General features: G+C 43.4%; 2 protein-coding genes across 10 annotated transcripts in view; one reads left to right on the top strand and one right to left on the bottom strand.

Moving 5' to 3' along the window:
- LOC104042243 (ATP binding cassette subfamily C member 1 (ABCC1 blood group)) overlaps positions 1-9,729 on the bottom strand; it is a 62,444-nt gene extending 52,715 nt beyond the window's left edge. Inside the window, exons 1-2 of one of the 3 annotated variants that reach the window (XM_064461812.1) lie at positions 9,270-9,729; positions 7,367-7,524 (exon numbers count right to left, since the gene is read on the bottom strand). Coding sequence is in view for 1 of the 3 variants with exons in the window: in XM_064461815.1 (XP_064317885.1) it covers positions 6,185-6,232 (48 nt within the window). In the remaining 2 variants the exon portion in view is untranslated. Of the gene's footprint in view, positions 1-6,184; positions 6,548-7,366; positions 7,531-9,269 lie in introns of those variants that run through there. The other 2 variants (XM_064461811.1, XM_064461815.1) reach the window with 2 other exon arrangements.
- A 355-nt stretch (positions 9,730-10,084) lies between these two features.
- Positions 10,085-16,082, top strand: CEP20 (centrosomal protein 20). Of its 7 annotated transcripts, none has more exons than XM_064461836.1 (5): positions 10,085-10,184; positions 10,691-10,888; positions 12,062-12,146; positions 12,979-13,115; positions 15,633-16,082. In XM_064461836.1, exons 1-5 carry the CDS (start codon positions 10,157-10,159, stop codon positions 15,707-15,709), a joined length of 525 nt encoding a protein of 174 aa, XP_064317906.1. In that variant the 5' UTR covers positions 10,085-10,156; the 3' UTR covers positions 15,710-16,082. The 7 variants fall into 7 exon arrangements, with proteins under 7 accessions (XP_064317906.1, XP_064317907.1, XP_064317904.1 ...); XM_064461837.1 differs by having other exon boundaries at positions 12,982-13,115; XM_064461834.1 differs by having other exon boundaries at positions 10,085-10,180.
- Positions 16,083-17,257: the final 1,175 nt, after the last annotated feature.

Here is a 17,257-nt window from a genome sequence, read left to right on the forward strand (position 1 = left end):
TGTGCATGTGTCAGGGAAACATGACAGATTACATCAGCACTTGCAAAATTAAAGTATTTAGCCTCTTTCTACAGACATAGCATTTCTGTACCCTGCCATGTCTGCAAGTACCATGAGACAACATTTGGTCACATGACAACAAAATATTTACCATTCACAGTTTCAGAATCAAAAGGATGTTTTTCACCCTTCTGTAAAAGTTTTTCACTGAAATCACTGTTACTTAAAAGGATACAGGAAGAAGACCCTTGTTCTCATCTCCTTTTTCCACCAAAACCAGGACTTTTGCTTAATAATGCAACAGCCTGTATATTGAGATCAAATCATTGTGAGAAGTTTGAACACACCTGGGTAATAATCTTAGAAAGGGAACAAGATAACAGCTTAAGTCAGGATAAACTGTATCCGAAGCTACCACAGATGTAAACAGTGAGAAAACAGTAATGCATGGAATTCTGACTCTATTAAAAGTAAGCAAAAGGTCAGTACCCAGCAGTAGGCTTTTTAGAGATGTGACCCAGAATGACTTCAGTGCAACCTGGGTTAACCTTCACTTAGTCCCAGTATAGCACAATGTTTTAATGTAAACTGCATTGTAATTGCCTGCAACAGCACAAGTTATTCAGGGGATTTGCTAGGGCTTTTTTCCCCCCTCATTTAACTTTTCTGAGCAACCTTGAACCGACTGCTGTAGAACAACAGGTCATCTGTTAAGAAAATCCCCATCAACAACAAAATTTCAGGCTTCATTTTCCTGTATCTCCCCTAAACTGACCTAGAGAGATAATTTCTAATAACTTTAATTTCTAGGGAAATTTAGACCCTCTTTCACATGACCAACAAAAATGTTTCACAGGGTTAAAGGAGAGAAAACTGACAAATAAGGCTCTGGCTTTCATCACTAAAAAACCCAACGACAACCATGCCATGAGAATCAGGCAATCAGATGTTAATTACAATTAAGGCACCATCTCATGTGAAGGTTTTTCTGTTTAATACTCTGCTGCTGCTCCTCCCCTGTTCCAAATGCTGTCCACATATGACCTTCCTATGTCAGCAAATATAAGTAGCTTTCTGATCTGCATACTCTTTTTAAGCTCTGGTCACATATGCATTCATAAACTTGATACCTTTACAACTAAAGGAAGAGTCTAAACTCATAACTATATCAAGCTCCCTCAGCACCTCCCTCACAGCACCTCAAACTCTTTCCCTAGCTCTGCCACAAACACACCGAAAAAGCACTGAGAACATATTTTACAATGCAAAAAGCTGCAGGGTTCCAAGTTACGTGCTAATTTACTGCTTATCTATGCATGAAAGCAAAAGCCACAGAGCTTGAGAACATGAAATTACTCCTTACATAAAAAGTCTGGTTTTCCTGCAGAAGTCTATTTCAGGAAAGCTCTCAGTGTCCTGGTGTCCTCATAAGTATAAGCAGAGCAGCTGTTTACATCAGACAATATCCCTTCTCAGATGTCAGCTACTCATTATAATGAATTAAATATTTTTTTTTTCCTTAATGAAATCCTATCAAGCCACATTTTAGTCCTGGAAGATCCTAACATATCCGCTAACAGCTTAGGGAGGCTGGTGGATCTCCCCCAGCTACAACAGTGTCAACCCAAATACAAAACACAATGTCTTTGGACAAAAACTCAAGAAAAAACATTTATTAAGGCAGATAAAACATTCCTGAAAGCCTCAGACAGAACTCTACACAACAGCAAGGGAAGCAGAGCCCAATCCCACCAAGCTGGTCCCTGGATTTTGTGTGCAAGGCCCTGCCTCACCTTTTCTCATCCATTCTGTTTATCTCCTGTAGTTTGGTTCCATATGAAGAAGTGGTAAACCTAGAACAGTGTTTGGATGCATCTTCTTTACTGACAGAGAAGAGGCTCCACAAAAAACTTTCTGCACCAACAGGAAAGAAATAGGCCTGGGTTTACATAGGCAGACATTGCTTGAATTATTACATGACTGTAGTTTTCAAAAGAAAACAAAAGGAGGTGAAAACTTGCTTTTCTCCTAGAAGAGAATGGAATTACTTGCTTTCTCAACAACCAAAGGCCCAACCTGGGGGGAGGAAATTCACTAAGTTCCTACTGAGGTAAAGAAGAATTAAAGTTAACTTGTATCTAAATTAATTTAAAAACACACAATGTCTTTGCCTGTGAAGGACGTGATAGGAGCTTATATAAATATAAGCCATTTCTCTCACACTCCCTTAAGTACAAGGAAGAACATCAGAAGTTTCAGGTCCTATTTGACTTACAAGCATCTTCTAATGAATGAATAACTGAGACTTCCTGTAAAGCCTTGAATAGCACTTAGGGAGTGGCTGTAAGGAGCTGCTTTGTGTGAACTTGCTTTTGCCTTTGTACCTCCTACTTCTTTTTCATAAAAGCCCTATTGGGGGTTAGCCTTGAAAACTCAAAGTGTCATAAACTCTCAACCTCCTCCTTTAGCAAGTTTACAAGCTCTGAAAATCTGAAACTACCCCAAAATTTTATTTAAAAGGAAGGAAAACCAGCAGACTATTTCAAAATATAACTGCACTGAGATAACCATTTGTGAAAGTGCACGTATCCAGGCAGCTAGGTCAAAGTATACAGTAAGTTCTATATCTGCCTTGACACTTATCCTGTTCACTTAGAACAGGAGAGTTCCTCACGCCACTTTTTTTAAAGTTTTCTTTCTTGCACACTGGTATTAAAGCAAAGTAGACTGCACTCATACACTAGTGATACTCTAGGCAAAGCTTCCTCAGCATGTAAGGTCACAGAAAAGCCTTCCAGTTTTAACAGGCCCTTAAAGTCACTGAACTGAAACGCAAGTAGTGCAAAATGTTACCCCTAGCCCACCAGGTTTTTTTAAAGCTTTTATTGTCATCAACAGCTACTAGTAAATGGTAACTGTATCATACCTAGCTGTACCTTTCTTTACATTATGGATGGGATACTCATTCTGAGATACTCAGTGGTGCTAGAGAAAGCAAGGATACCCTTCCAAAAGGGTACCCTTCCAAAAAGGGAGTCTGGTTCAAAAGAAGCAAGAAACACTTAACTTTGGCCAGCAGGTCAAAGGAGGTTAACCTCCCCCTCTACTCTGCCCTAGTGAGGCCACAGCTGGAGTACCGTCTCTAATTCTGGGCTGCCCACTTCAAGAAAGAGAGGGAACTACTAGAGAGTCCAGTAGAAAGCTACAAAGATAATCAGGGCACTGGAGCACCTCCCTTATGAGGAAAGGCTGAGAGACCTGGGTTTTTTCAGCCTGGAGAAGAGGAAGATTGAGGGGTGATCTTATCAATACTTATAAATATCTAGAGGGTGGGTGTCAAGAGAATGGAACTGGACTCTTTTCAGTGGTGCCCAATGACAGGACAAGGGGCAATGGGCACAAGCTGGAACACAGGATGTTCCACCTGGATGTGGGAAAAAACTTCTTCCCTGTGCGGGTGCCAGAGCAGCGGCACAGGCTGCCCAGAGAGGCTGTGGAGTCCCTTCCCTGGAGACATTCAAACCCTGCCTGGATGTGTTCCTGTGTCCCTGCTCTGGGTGTGCCTGCTCAAGCAGGGGGGTTGGACGAGATGATCTCCAGAGGTCCCTTCCAACCCCTACCATTCTGTGATAAGTTCTGTAAGCAAATCTGATGGCAGTGAAGGTTAATAAGCTGAGTGGGGGCACAGAGATAGGTTAAGATAGGTTAACTGGGGGGCAGGGGGTGAGGGGAGTGAAGAAGATATCAAACTTTCTTGGGCTGTTGGCCTTTCAGAGTAATTATTAAATAAAACCAATCTGTTCAATTCTCAGATGAGAACTTTAAACAATAACATTCCTTGGGTGTGCAAACAAGAAAAATCCTGGTCAGCAAAGCTTAAAAAGATTAGTAGTCTTTAAGGGTCCATTAGGTCCTTTCAATCTGCAAAGTCTCCCCCACAATTCAAAACTGAGTTACCCCAAACTCAGCACCACACTTGACAGAAAACACATCTCTTCCTTGAAGCTGAGCTTGCCAGTGCTAAGAAATCCCGCTGCCCTACCAGTAAGGCTTTGTCACCAACCAAAACAGCTGATGCGGCCATAGAGTTCACCACAAGAATGCAGCAACACGTGCCAGCAGGTATCTGGCTATCACCCAGCTCTGAGAAGCTGAAGAGCGCAGTCCACAAGACAGGAAGGACAGCAGCACACACACAGGTAGTATCTATAAGCCCAGTGAAACACTACATATACATAGGCATTTTCTGAAAATCCATTGCGACTTCAGCTTCAAATAGTAGCAACAACGGAAATAGCAGAAAATTAAGCAGCCAGAGTACCCATAAGCACCAAAACTATCATTACTACCCTCTCCACTACTGGGAACAATGCAAGAACAAAGTGGATACAGACTGTTGTTTATGAAGACAAGTTCATCAAGGAAAAAGATTTTTCCATACACATCTTACACCAACTGAAAGGCACAATTTTTCTTTTGCAGGATTAGAAGAATCCAGAAATCAAATAACCACACCCACAGGATCTGTAGCTGGAAGGAATGAAAGGCAGACTCCACGTGATTTGGAAAAGGATAACAAATCACAAAACCATCTATAATCTTGGGAACCAATGCAAACCAGTGAAAAAAAAAATGGCATAGTAATGACACACCACAAATACCAGAAATTGCTGTAGCACATACAAGAATTTTAAGTGCTTTCATAATAAAAGATTCTGCCATCAGAAATCCTATATAAACTAGTTGTTTCCAACATCCTAAGTGTAGTTCTTGCTTCTAGCTCGCGTTTCAATTCCACTGTTCAAAGAACTGGCAGCTCTTTTTCATAAAACTACTCTCTCAAGTCAATTTCTTCCATAAACTGAACTCTGAAACACGTATTCTCTAAAGCTCTTCAAATAAAATGTCTCATTCAAAGAGAGGAAAAAAATACTTTGATGACAACTCATAATTTAGCCAGTTCTGAGAAACCTGAAAATTAGCTGAAAAGAGAGATTAACACAAGCAATGTAAAAGCAGGTTAACAGCATCACTTTTGATCAGGTGGAAAAGCTAAATATCTTAAAGTCTTAAAGATTTTAAAAATATGTGCTGAGTAATATCTTACTGGTTCTTGAGACAAATAGTATGTCGGCATTTGTTGAGACATCCGATTTTTCTTTTTACTAGTAAGAGAGCTCATTAGCTCAATACTATTTGGCAAATATCCGATAAATACGTGAGAAGTTCTTTGAACAGTCTAAGAATAGCCACGTTTTCTTCTTCCCCTATGTTGCCTTCAACAGCTCTCACCCCCCTTTTATTTTTTTTAATTTCCAGCTCTCTCTTCCCGCTTCCTCCACGCAACCACCTCCTTCTCCTCCGTAGAAGTATCTTTGCTACCCTCCTGCCCTCCCAGGGGCCTCACGGCTGCCAGCACCTGTGTGCCTCTGCAGAAGAGCGCTACGTCTCCGCTCAGCTGGACTCACATGGCAACGTTTCCACATCACCCACCTTCGCATAGCTGGATTTCAGTTCACCCACAGCGGGCTGCGGTCACCACTCTTCATTAAGGAAGAGAGAAAATACTGCTATGCAAACGTGCGATACAGCCGCTAGCCTGCAGAGAGCTATCACTGGCCCCTTTCACAACACAGTACTCCACTCTCCAGTACGACGGCAGCAGTCAGCCACCGTTACTGTCATTACCCGCACAGCCCTGGGTAACGCAGGGGAGCGGCCAGACGCGGTAGGCAGAGACTGCTCCGGTGACTCGGGAACTCGTTTCCAGCCTCACAGGCGAGTGCTCTCTCACCAGCTTCCCCCCTCGAAGCACCTCCCTGCCGGAAACCCCCCACACGAGGCACACCAGCCCCCGCTCCGCGACCCGGGCGCGGGGACATGGCACCCAGCCGGAGACCAGCGAGCCCCCGGCCACAGCCCTGCCCACGCCGCTCCGCGCCGGAGCTCACGCACGCACGCCGCGGCGGCCGGCGGGGCCGCAGCCCTCCGCACCCTGCCCGAGGTGAGCGCCGGCACCGGAGACGCCGGCTCCCCCGCCGCCAGGCGCGGCGCCTCGGCCTCTGCCCGGGGCCAGCGGCCCGCGACCACTCCCGTCCCGCCTGGTCCCCCCCCATCCCTCAGTGCCGACACCGGCGGCAGCCGCCGCCCAGCCGAAACCCCGCGACTGCGTCCCGCCGCTCACCCAAAAGGGCTCTTCGGCGTCGGCGCTGCAGAAGCTCTCGATCCCCATGGGGCGCGGCGAGGCGACCGTGGGCTCCCGCGGCAGCGCTGCGCTTCCCCCTCCGCAGCTCTCCGTGCCCGGGCGTCGGCGGGCGGAGACAGGCCGGCAGCGCCGGCGCGGCGCCCTGATTGGCTCCGCGGTCACGGGGATGCCGAGCCGCGCCGCCGCCCGCGCTGCGCTGCGCAGCCCCGCCTCGGCCTCCGCGGGGGCGGGCGCGGGGCACCCCGGGCTGCCCCGGCGGAGGACGGGCCCGGGAGGCTGCGAACCCGGCCGGAGCCCCGGACCTGGCTTTGTGCAACACGGAAGTCTCCCGCGCTCCCTCGGCGTAACCGGTGCGGAAGCATTGCCCTCCCCGGCGCGCCTCCGCCGCGCCGCCCTGCCCGCGGCAGCCGGCCCCAGCAGCCTTCCGGGTCCCGCACCGCCGGCTATGGACCGCACCTGTCACACCGGAGCTAACGGCGGGCATCACGGCATCCCCCGCCCCGTGACGGTGCTCCGGCCGCTGGGCACAGGGGCCGCACGCAGCCCCGCGGAGAGGCAGCGCAGTGCCCTGCCGGCACCCTGGCCCCGCGGGACAAAGCCACGGTGAAAGCCTGGACACGCCTTCAGATATTTGCCTTTCCAACGTGAAGCAGTTAAGCTGTTTTCAGAGCCTTGAACTAGGGCAAGTTGACTGGCATGAGCTGAACAAAAATAACCTCATCCACAACCAGATTTTCACCAAAATATGTACTGGTTGAAATAACTACACAGCCCCTGCGGTTGTACTTGGTTGCATCTCCTGTACATGCTTCACATCCTATTTAAAATGCATCAGTTAAACCCCCAGAGAGCACCAATGCTCAGCTGACTCTACCATACTAGGGCAGACTAGCTGGAGTACGGATGGCACATATGTAGGGATGGCACCATATGCTGCAGGAAGGATCTGGTGGTTACGTACTACCATACAGTAACATCTGAAATCTTTAATCACATAAGTTACATAAAGAACCTCAATTTAAAAGGTTCTTTTGCATCGAGAGCAATTACAGTAACGGATGAAGTTGTTAGAAGAGAGACAGGTCTCATTTCACTAATGTGTAACTAAAAAAGCAAGCGTCACGCATACGAAAAACGTTATCATATTGCTTCTTTACTCACCTGCACACCTCCGCTGCAGTCCCACAGCTGTGCTGGTGGCCAGATGTGGCCAGAGTGCCCATTCAAATGCAGCGTGTCTGCTCTGTCCCCCCCGGCGCTCTCACTCCCAGGGTGTCAGGAGAATTCAGCCCATACGTGGTCACGTATGCCTTGATGAACTGACCAGAATAATCACATAAAGATGAAACCAAACAAAGAGGGTGTTGGAAGCTATACAGGTTTGTGTAAGTTTAACCCGTACCTCAGTTCATACCATGCTAAAATCTTCACGGTATTGCAAGAGAACAGCTAAACGTTGAAGCCCTGATCCCCTTATTTTTATTAAGAATATTTCTGTCCCATTTCATGCACTTTCTACGTTCATCTTTAAAATCATAATACATTAGTGGGTTATTTTTTGATGTCTCAGTGCTCACGACAACTCCGGTTGAAAAAGTTACATCACAGTCTCCAACATCTGTTATCCAACTGCCCCTCAGCTGTACAGAAAGCTTTGTTCCTCCTGGCTGCTCTGCAGCGCAAATAAATTATAATAGTTCTGACAATTAAAACAAGCTATCCCGTAGTTAAGCTGGAAGAGCTCTTCTTTTTGAATAGCACTATTAATAAGATAGTAAACCGGAAAAAATGCTAAATAGATAATACAACCTCTAACAGCTTACACTTACACACATATTCAGTGTGCAATAATAGTATATAAACTTATAGTTGAAATGATACAGCACAAAATTATTTAGGATATAGAGATCATATACAGGGATTGTTCAAAACAAGAAGGCAGTAAATAAGCATGAAGTGAGGAGGGTCAAGAAAAATAAATTTTTACCTACGTGTTTTTCTCCAGATACTATTGTATGCTAAAGGAGTAATAGAACTTAAGTTACACTTTCAGGATTCAAACTTTCCAATTACTTCAATATAAGAATTTTTTTTCAGCCTCAAACTGTCCATGTACCAACGTGTGGTCATGCACCAGGTAAAGGATCTTTCTCATCAAATAAAGACCTGCACCTCAGATTAGTTCCCTTCCAATTAATTCCACCTCCTTCCCTTAGAAACCCTAAGCAACAGCAACAACAACAAAGATGTAAACCAAAGTGCAGTCAAAATGCAGAGTAAATAACTGATGTGAGAGGAAGCAGAGGAGTTCAGAAGCAAAATGGAACAGACTCAAAATATTTGTTGTGGGGGAGAAAAACCAGAACTGACACAAGCCCAAGCCTGCAAAGAGATACAGAACCAAGATCTCAGAGTACCAGAAAGTCACTGAATGTGGATTTCACAAGCCATTTTTATAACAGCATATTTTAAAACACAAATTAATATATAAAATAGAAACTCCAGTATTATTTAAAAAGGCATTTCCTCACAATAAGGAAAAAAAACCCCAAACAAATTCTATTTTGGACTCTGAACTTTGTTTTGTAGGATACAAATTAAAGCTGCATAGGAAATTCAAGGTGGAAAACAGCAACGACTTATCAAATGGACATTAGGTGTAATAGAACAGTGACCCACAACAGCATGGAGAAACTAGGAAGGATGCAGAGAAAAATGTTTTGGCTGTGGAAACGCCATTCATGTTAAAGGTAAGCGGTCATTCATCACCAGACTTGCACTAGGGATCTGGGCAACAGAACAGACAGAGGCACTTACTGCTGCTGACTCACCGAAAGGTACTGCTATATTAACGGAACAGATTAACGTCACCATTACTGCTACAGACCTTTTTTTCCTGAATTTTAGTTATTGTCCCTTGCCAGAGATTCTTTGGAAGCTGACAAATATTTACTGTGAGAGGAAATGTAAAAAAAAAAAAACAAAAAACCAAAAAAAGACCAACAAAAAACTCCCACCCCCACACTTCAAGGCTGTAAGTGGTGTATTGCTTAAGAAGACTCACATTTTCCTTCAAGCCCAAGCAGGCTGCTCCTTCTCGACCATGACAAATCCAGTTTGTTCACCCACGCTGCCTGCACTTCCTTTGGGAAACACTTAATACATTCACAAAATAAACACTGTCGACTCATCCCAGCAACAGAAGCACACACATGCCTCCAGACACACCAGGGATCCTCACAGACGTGCAAAACACCCAGTGTACGGTTACATTTTGGCAAGTCCTTTAAATTAAAAGCTCATCTTTGGCGAGTCCTTTTAATTAACAATTCATCTTTCAGGGACTCACCACAAAACTCCTCCGCTACACATCAGGGAGAAACTCTCACTCATTCTCCATGGTTCCTTTTTCCATTTTTTTCTCCCTACACCCCCTACAACTTTTGAAATTACTGAGGGGAAAAAGTACAGCAACCCTGAAACGCCATCTGTTCTCTGTCCCCGTCGTCCGTCCCCCCCCGACCCCAGCCGACAACACTGAACTGCGGGCAGGCGCGATCAGGATACCGAACGGTAACTCCATATACACCTCATAGCACCGATAACTATTTTATCGCGGCATGACCTTGCCAGCGGACGCCCTGGCAGCGCTGGGATCGCCCTGGGGCCGAGGGACCGCGGCGAACGGCGACTGCCTGCCCTCACATCCCCTCCAGCCCCACCTCAGGGAGAGCATGGCACCCCCCACCCCCGCGAGCCGCCGAGGGCGCGCTGTCCCCCGGCTCGAACCGTAAGCACGGCCCGCCGGCGCTGTCCAATTGGCTGGCGCTAGCCGAGAGGCGGGACAGGCAGGAGCCCACTCCCGTCTCCCTGCCCTGCGCATGCGCAGTGGCCGCCTGCGGCTGCCGCCGAGGTGTACCTCATCCGGGTCCTTGGCGCGACGGTTCGCCCATGGCGACGGTGGCGGAGCTGAAAGCAGGTGGCGGGGGCGGTGGGGTGCCCGGGCGGGAGAGGAGGGGATCTCCGCTGGCCGCGGAGGCACCTTGGACCGCCAAAGGGGCGGACAGCCGGGCCTTCCTCATACACCCGGCGGCCGGTTGGGTGCCGTAGTTGCCACAGGGGCCGCCGCCTCCTCACCGCGCCCGTTGGGCCGCCGCAGGGAGAAACGTCCCTAAGCCTCCACAGCAGCACTGTGCCCTCCTCCATTTGTCTTGTGTCGTTTTCACGCGTTAAAAACATATTGCTCCAGTAACATCCCACTTCTGAAATTGCTAGGACGTAGTTTACTACTAAAAATATATAATTTTTATTTCTTTGAAGGCTTAGTTTTTATCTGTGACGTTCCTACTGTTATTACCTACTGGCATATGCACAGATGCAGATATCTTTATTTCATTGCGAATATGCCAAAATTATGTTTATATTGTGGATTATAAACTCTGCTTTAATACATTTGGCTTTATATTAACCTTTTTATGGTAATAGTTTTAAAGGACACATTGGAAAAAAGAGGTGCTCTTGGACAAATAAAAGCAAGGATCAGAGCTGAAGTTTTTAATGCACTGGATGACCAAAGTGAACCACGACCACCACTGTCTCATGAAAATCTCTTAATCAATGAACTAATTCGTGAATATCTGGAATATAACAAGTATAAATATGCATCATCTGTTTTAACTGCAGGTACTGGGGCTGAATTTTTGTTGTCATCATTGTATTAATAGACACTGGTTGAGTAATTTCACCAATACTATGAAATTAATAAGTGGAACCAAGCTGCACAATCTTGTCTTCCCTTGGAAATACATAAGATATGAACACTTTCCACAGCTTTACTTGCAGCATTAAATCAAATCATACCGTTAGTTTTCAAGAAATCTTGCCCTTTGCTCCTTATCCTTGAGGTAAGTGCTTTGACACAGCAATTGATGCATGAGCAAGAAATCTTGCTAACAGCCTACAAAGTTGAAATACCTTTCTTGAAATATCTGCTTTTGCTCTGGAAAATGGCTAACAATATTTTTAAAATATATATCACCTTTTCTTAATTGGCATTTGGATAAAAAATAGAAATCATACAAATGAACAACATTTCCTAGAGGAACAATGTAAACTAAAGTAATATATACATAAAGTAGTTGATAGTCTGAATTACAGCAATTCTGGCAATTCATGCATATAAGCTGTCTCAGAAACGTGGTTAGATGTCCTCAGCTTAAATAACAAAAGAGAATATGAGGAAGGTCCATATTTTTTAACAACTGCAGGTAACTATTACTGTTACTGGCTGTGCTAAAATACCAGTATTTGAGAGGCAGTTAGACTATGTCATCTAAATGGTAGCTGTAATTTGTATGGTACAGCATTTACTTATTTTTGCAGCTGTTGCTAACTTGTATTTGAAATTTGAAGTTCTGTAGTTGCACTTGAATACAGAAATTATATTTGCTCTTTTACAATTTTATATTTCATTCTTAAAATTACAGTCACAAAGGTTCATCCTGAGGGAATGGAGACTGTGTGTGTAGTAGTTAACGTACAGAATCTATTTGGTAACAGTACTTCTTTAGAGAGAGAGTTGTTTGCATGATTAATTTATCTTTATATTGTAAGACTTTAATATTTTTCTTAGGTTGCATCAGAGATAGGATAAAAATTGTAATATGCTATCATAAATTATGTGAATATGAAGCACTAATGTTTAAGCCAGTTCCTTGCAATTACAATGTCCTGTTAGATATTAATAGTCTAAAAGGGAGGTGTGTACTCTTATTCTTTTTTGAAGCAGTCTTTAAAAGTTAATGGGTGATATTTTTCTTAACAGTCTTAAGAATTTTGGGGAAATCTCTTTTCCAGAATCTGGCCAGCCTGAAGTGCCCTTGGATAGACAGTTTCTTGCCAAAGAGCTGAACATAGTGGAAGACGCAAATGGAAAATCAGTGTAAGGAGTGATTTTTGGAATGCACAGTATATTCTGTGCTGCATATAATTTTGTCTTTAGTGTTGTTATAAATCACATATAAGTATTCCCGCTAATTGAAATGTGACTAGACCACAGGGCTGCTCTGACATACTGGATTCAAACTCCCAATGTCAAACACGGGGCCATTTTCAAACACACTCAGAAGTACCGTTTAATTCTGCCAACTCTCAGCGTTCTCCGGATAGTGTACTTGCATACCAAAACACAAGTCTCTTACACAGTCTCCCCTACAGTCAGAAGCAGAAAACAGATATGCTCTTTGCATATCAGTGAGGTGCTTTGTAGAGCAATGAAAAGGTTATTGTACTCTGAGATTAGGTAGAAATTCACAGTGCTGCAATACAACTGCATTAATGACCTAGGTTACTGAAGCAGGTTTAAACACATTCAGCGTTCTCTGTAGCTTATGCTGTCAGAACCTGTCACGTGCTCAGGAAGAATCAAGTTGGGGATGTGCAGCCTGCCAGAGTCTGAGCCTTCCTACCGCACAAGTTAGAATGTGGATCTGTGCTAAGCATGTGCTAAGCATGCTCCAGTTCTTTACCTATGAGGGATCTGGAGCCTAGCTGAGAGTATCTCTCAGTGCAAGCTTTTTAGGAGAGTGTTGGTGTTCAGGGTGGGCTTAGGTCTGTTCTTATTTATATAATGGCATAAAGTATTTTAAATAATTATTCTAAAGACATCTGTACATACTCTAGAAGGAAACATTAAGGTCTCAGAAGTTCTGAGGGAAGGGCGTTTTTTTAATGCTCAGTATTTCATAGGCTGCTTTTGTCATTTCTCTCTTAAGCAGACCTCTCCTATATGGAATTGTCTCTCATTTCTTACATGGTGGTAAAGAAGGAAGTACCCAGAATACCCTTGCAAAAGTGCTGCATTATCCAAAGCAGAACCTTGGCAAACAACCTGCAGAGAGAAATCAAAAAGGTGGGTGTGCATATGGGGTCATTTTTTCAGAAGTTCTATTTGTGATTAGATTTTTCTATGCTATTCTAATTAGTTTTGCTGCTCTGCAGTTACTGGTAAAGACCAGAAAATGCCAATATCCCAATTCTCAGTATCAGAAATGTCACACACCAAATTGCTTTACTGTTTTCATAGAAGTTAAACTGGCCAAGCTGTACTCCCTTACACTATTACAAATCTGGAATGGGTCAGCTAGAGACAGCCTTTTACATTGGCAATCCGATACAAGAATTTAACCTAAATTCTCAGTAAAGTATGTTAAATAGTGGGTGTATCTCTTTGTTTCTCATCTGGTCTAACTTACCTAATTTCTCCAGAAAGTTCTTAACTGTTTGTCATGGTTTAGCCCAAGTCAGCAGCCAAGGACCACACAGCTGCTCACTCACTCCCCCCTGGTGGGACGGGGAAGAGAATTGGAAGAGTAAAAGTGAGGCAACTCATGGTTTGAGATAAAGGCAGTTTAATAGGTAAAGCAGAAGCCACGCACGGAAGCAAAGCAAAACAAGGAATTCATTCACCACCTCCCATGGGCAGGCAGGTGTTCAGCCATCCCCAGAAAAGCAGGGCTCCATCACGCGTAACAGTTACTTGGGAAGACAAATGCCATCACTTCAAACATCCTCCCCTTCTTTCTTCTTCCCCCAGCTTTATATACTGAGCATGACATCATATGGTATGGAATATCCCATTGGTCAGTTTGGGTCAGCTGTACTGGCTGTGCCCCCTCCCAGTTTCTTGTGCACCTGACAGAGCACAGAGAGCTGAAAAAGTCCTTGACCAGTGTAAGTGCTACTTAGCAACAACTAAAACATCTCCACATTATCACCGCTGTTTCCAGCAAAAATCCAAAACATAGCCCCATACTAGCTACTATGAAGAAATTTACCTCTATCCCAGCTGAAACCAGGACACTGTTTATGTGTCAATTTTATATGTGGGCATAAACCTTTTCTGAGGACATATTTCACATCCCATTGGCTGCAGAACCTTAAGCTCCAAGTTCATTGGTCTATAGTAGAACACTGCTAGATCTCATTTTCCACTTCTGGTCTTTTTGACTGGTTACAATTCATATTGCCTAAGCTACAGAATGAAAGCAATCATTGGTCCAGTTTTTTCCTTCAAAGAGTCTGCTTGGCATATTACTTCACTTTCTACTGTGAGAATTCCTCACAGGGGGAAGAGGAGGGGCAGGGACTGATCTCTTCTCTCTGGCAACCAGTGATAGGACCCGAGGGAATGGCAGGAAGACACGCCAGGGCAGGTTTAGCTTGGATATTAGGAAGAGGTTCTTCACCCAGAGGGTGGTGGAGCACTGGAACAGGCTCCCCAGGGAGGCAGTCACGGCTCCAAGCCTGACGATATTCAAGAAGCACTTGGACAATGCCCTCAGACACATGGTGTGGATTTTGGGGTTGTCCTGTGCAGGGACAGGAGTTGGACTCGATGACCCTTGTGGGTCCCTTCCAACTCAGAACATTCTATGATTCCATTAATTTAGTATTATTGTGTTAGTACTATATATCTTTTGTATCAAAATATTTGAGAAATATGAGGCCTGAAAGATTGACATCTAAAAAGTGTGAAAGAAGTACTAAATACCATCTCTTAGCAGATAATTCATTGAGACAGTGTTGTTTCCCTTCTGCCAGAAGAGGGGGCTGAAGAAAGAAAATTTCAATACCAAAACTGCTGTAAATGATCTGTTAGAAAATAATTATTCCTATCAGAAATTTCTCCATGTTTAAAAACAAATCCAGTGTATAAAAGAATTGTTTTTAAAGTATAACTTTATACCTCAGTTCTGAAATTGATCCTGTGCGGGGTCATCTTGCCCTGTTGACTCCAATATAATTTCACGTGGGGATTTAATTGTTTAGAGTTAGTTACACATCTCGGGATTAAGCATTACAGCGTAACTCACGACAGCACATTGCTCTTTGAACTAAATATAACAGTTTTAAAGCTTTTAACTTTTAAGTATAGTCTGAAATTACTTTCTGCATGTGTTTGTGGAATACGGCAGTGGAGACCTAAAGGCAGTAGGTTTAAAATACTAATTATCTAGCTCTTTTAATTAGGCTGCATCTTAAGATAATGAAGTCAATTCATAAACTCAAACATCCAAGTCTCATATTTTAACATCCAACTTGCTTTTCATATTAGAAATTTATCTTGCTTATTTAGTTGAGTGAGTATTCCAGTAAACTGGTATACAGGCTGGGAATCCTGGTAAAACATGTGCAATCTGGTGTTTCTGTTAGTTCATTCACTATCGCTGAGTTGAAGTTGCCTGAAATCTAATCTTTATTAATGCAAAGCTCTGATCTCATACCGTTGCATGGAAAAATATATTAGTAAAATTGCCTGAGTTTCCTACAGTGATATTCTGTATCAAAGTTGATAATAGTAGAAAATAACACTTATACCTTTGGATCTCCAGATCTGTGAGAATGTTTGTCTATGTTTCATTTTCAGATAGAATTCCAGAACCAGGAAGGATGGCTGGCATAAGCATCGAAGAGCCCCTTGTTTTACAAAGTATAAACAGATGATATCTGTCATATGCTAATTTCTCATGTGAAGTTCTATAAGAGTTAATTTAGGAAATCCTTCTTTGCATAAATTTCCCCAGTATGTCCAGTGGGACCATTTCAGCTTGTTAGAGGTACCCCTGGGAGGGGATGATGGGGTCATACTGTCCATGAAAAAATAATGTTAGCAAAGGCTGTCTTCCTCCCCGGCTGACAGAAGGAAAGTTGTACATGAAGCCAGGTTAGTGAAGCCTGTGTCTAGAACTAGGCCTAACAACACTGGTTTTACTTCATAAAATTTATCAGATAACTTATAATTTCTGCACTTTCCTTTCCTTATTATGTCTTTGTGCGTCTTTCCTGTGTTTCTGAATAAAATTTTTCATTTTTGTTCTGTGTGGTATTTTGGCCATATTCAAATTAAGCATTTTAATAATTCTTTAAAAAGAAGCTGCTACTTTCAGAGGAGTATGGGAAAATACATTTTAAGAGAAGATAGAAGTGCTTTAGAGAAATAGTTGTTTTTAATTCTCCGGAAATGAGGACTATATTTATCTCCATGCCAGCAAACGAATGACGGTAAGTCTTTTCCATCTGGAGTTGCTATAAATTGTATGGTGTAACACCGAGTATAGGGGAGGGGAGGAACTTCCTTGTTTTCTCCTCAAACCACATGAAACTCCAAGTCAGGCAAAGCTACAAATAAAGTTGAGCATAGATTACTGATTCCCAGAACTTTTTTTAGCCAAGGTATTTACATGTTTTGAAATGGTAATGTATCTTAAAAGCCAAACTTACAGGGATCCGTCAGAAAATAACAAGTTAGCTTTTTTCTTTACTCATCTAACAATGTAGAGATATTACTATTTCTAGGGGTACTGAGAAGAGTTCTGTGTAAATAAGTTTTTAGGGTTGTGTTCTTGAAATTCTTAATTAGTACAGAAATGGTACAGTAAGCGAGGGGGAAAAAAGAGAACATGTGAGTTGCAGACTGCAAAGTTTTGCCTTTACCTTGACTTGACCCCCGTAGTATTACAGATATTTTTTTTATTTTGATAAGCAGCCTAGATTGTACTCTAATGTGAAGTTGCTGAAAGGGGAGGTTACGTATATTTTAAGCCTCCACAGTGATCTCGTCCCCTTCGTGTGACTGGCAACACTGCCAGCTCCCCATGTGCTGATTTCTAAGTATCTCAGGACTGTTACCAAGAGGAGAGGACACATGTTTGTGAATATACCTTGAATAAATCCATCTTTAAGTCTTCTGTTGCTTTGCATCAGAGTTGACCATTGGGTCAAGCAATAAGGAATTTATCTCCGTATGCCCTCACTGTTTGCTCAGGGATAACACCACCGTCAGGTTCAACTACATGGCTGAGGAGCCATCTGTAAAAATTACCACCATGGTATTCTGCCTCGTTACTAGGCTCTTTCCTGCCACATTGATGCAAATATTCACAATCATTAATCTCACTTTTAATTTCTCTGTCTAAAAATACAGCAGAAAAATGGTCTTCTACGCCGTTACTTGCAAATTACCTTCATTTTGGAATGAGTTCAAAGTGCCTC

Source organism: Phalacrocorax carbo, chromosome 10 (assembly GCF_963921805.1).
Source record: "Phalacrocorax carbo chromosome 10, bPhaCar2.1, whole genome shotgun sequence".
NCBI classification, from domain to species: domain Eukaryota; kingdom Metazoa; phylum Chordata; class Aves; order Suliformes; family Phalacrocoracidae; genus Phalacrocorax; species Phalacrocorax carbo.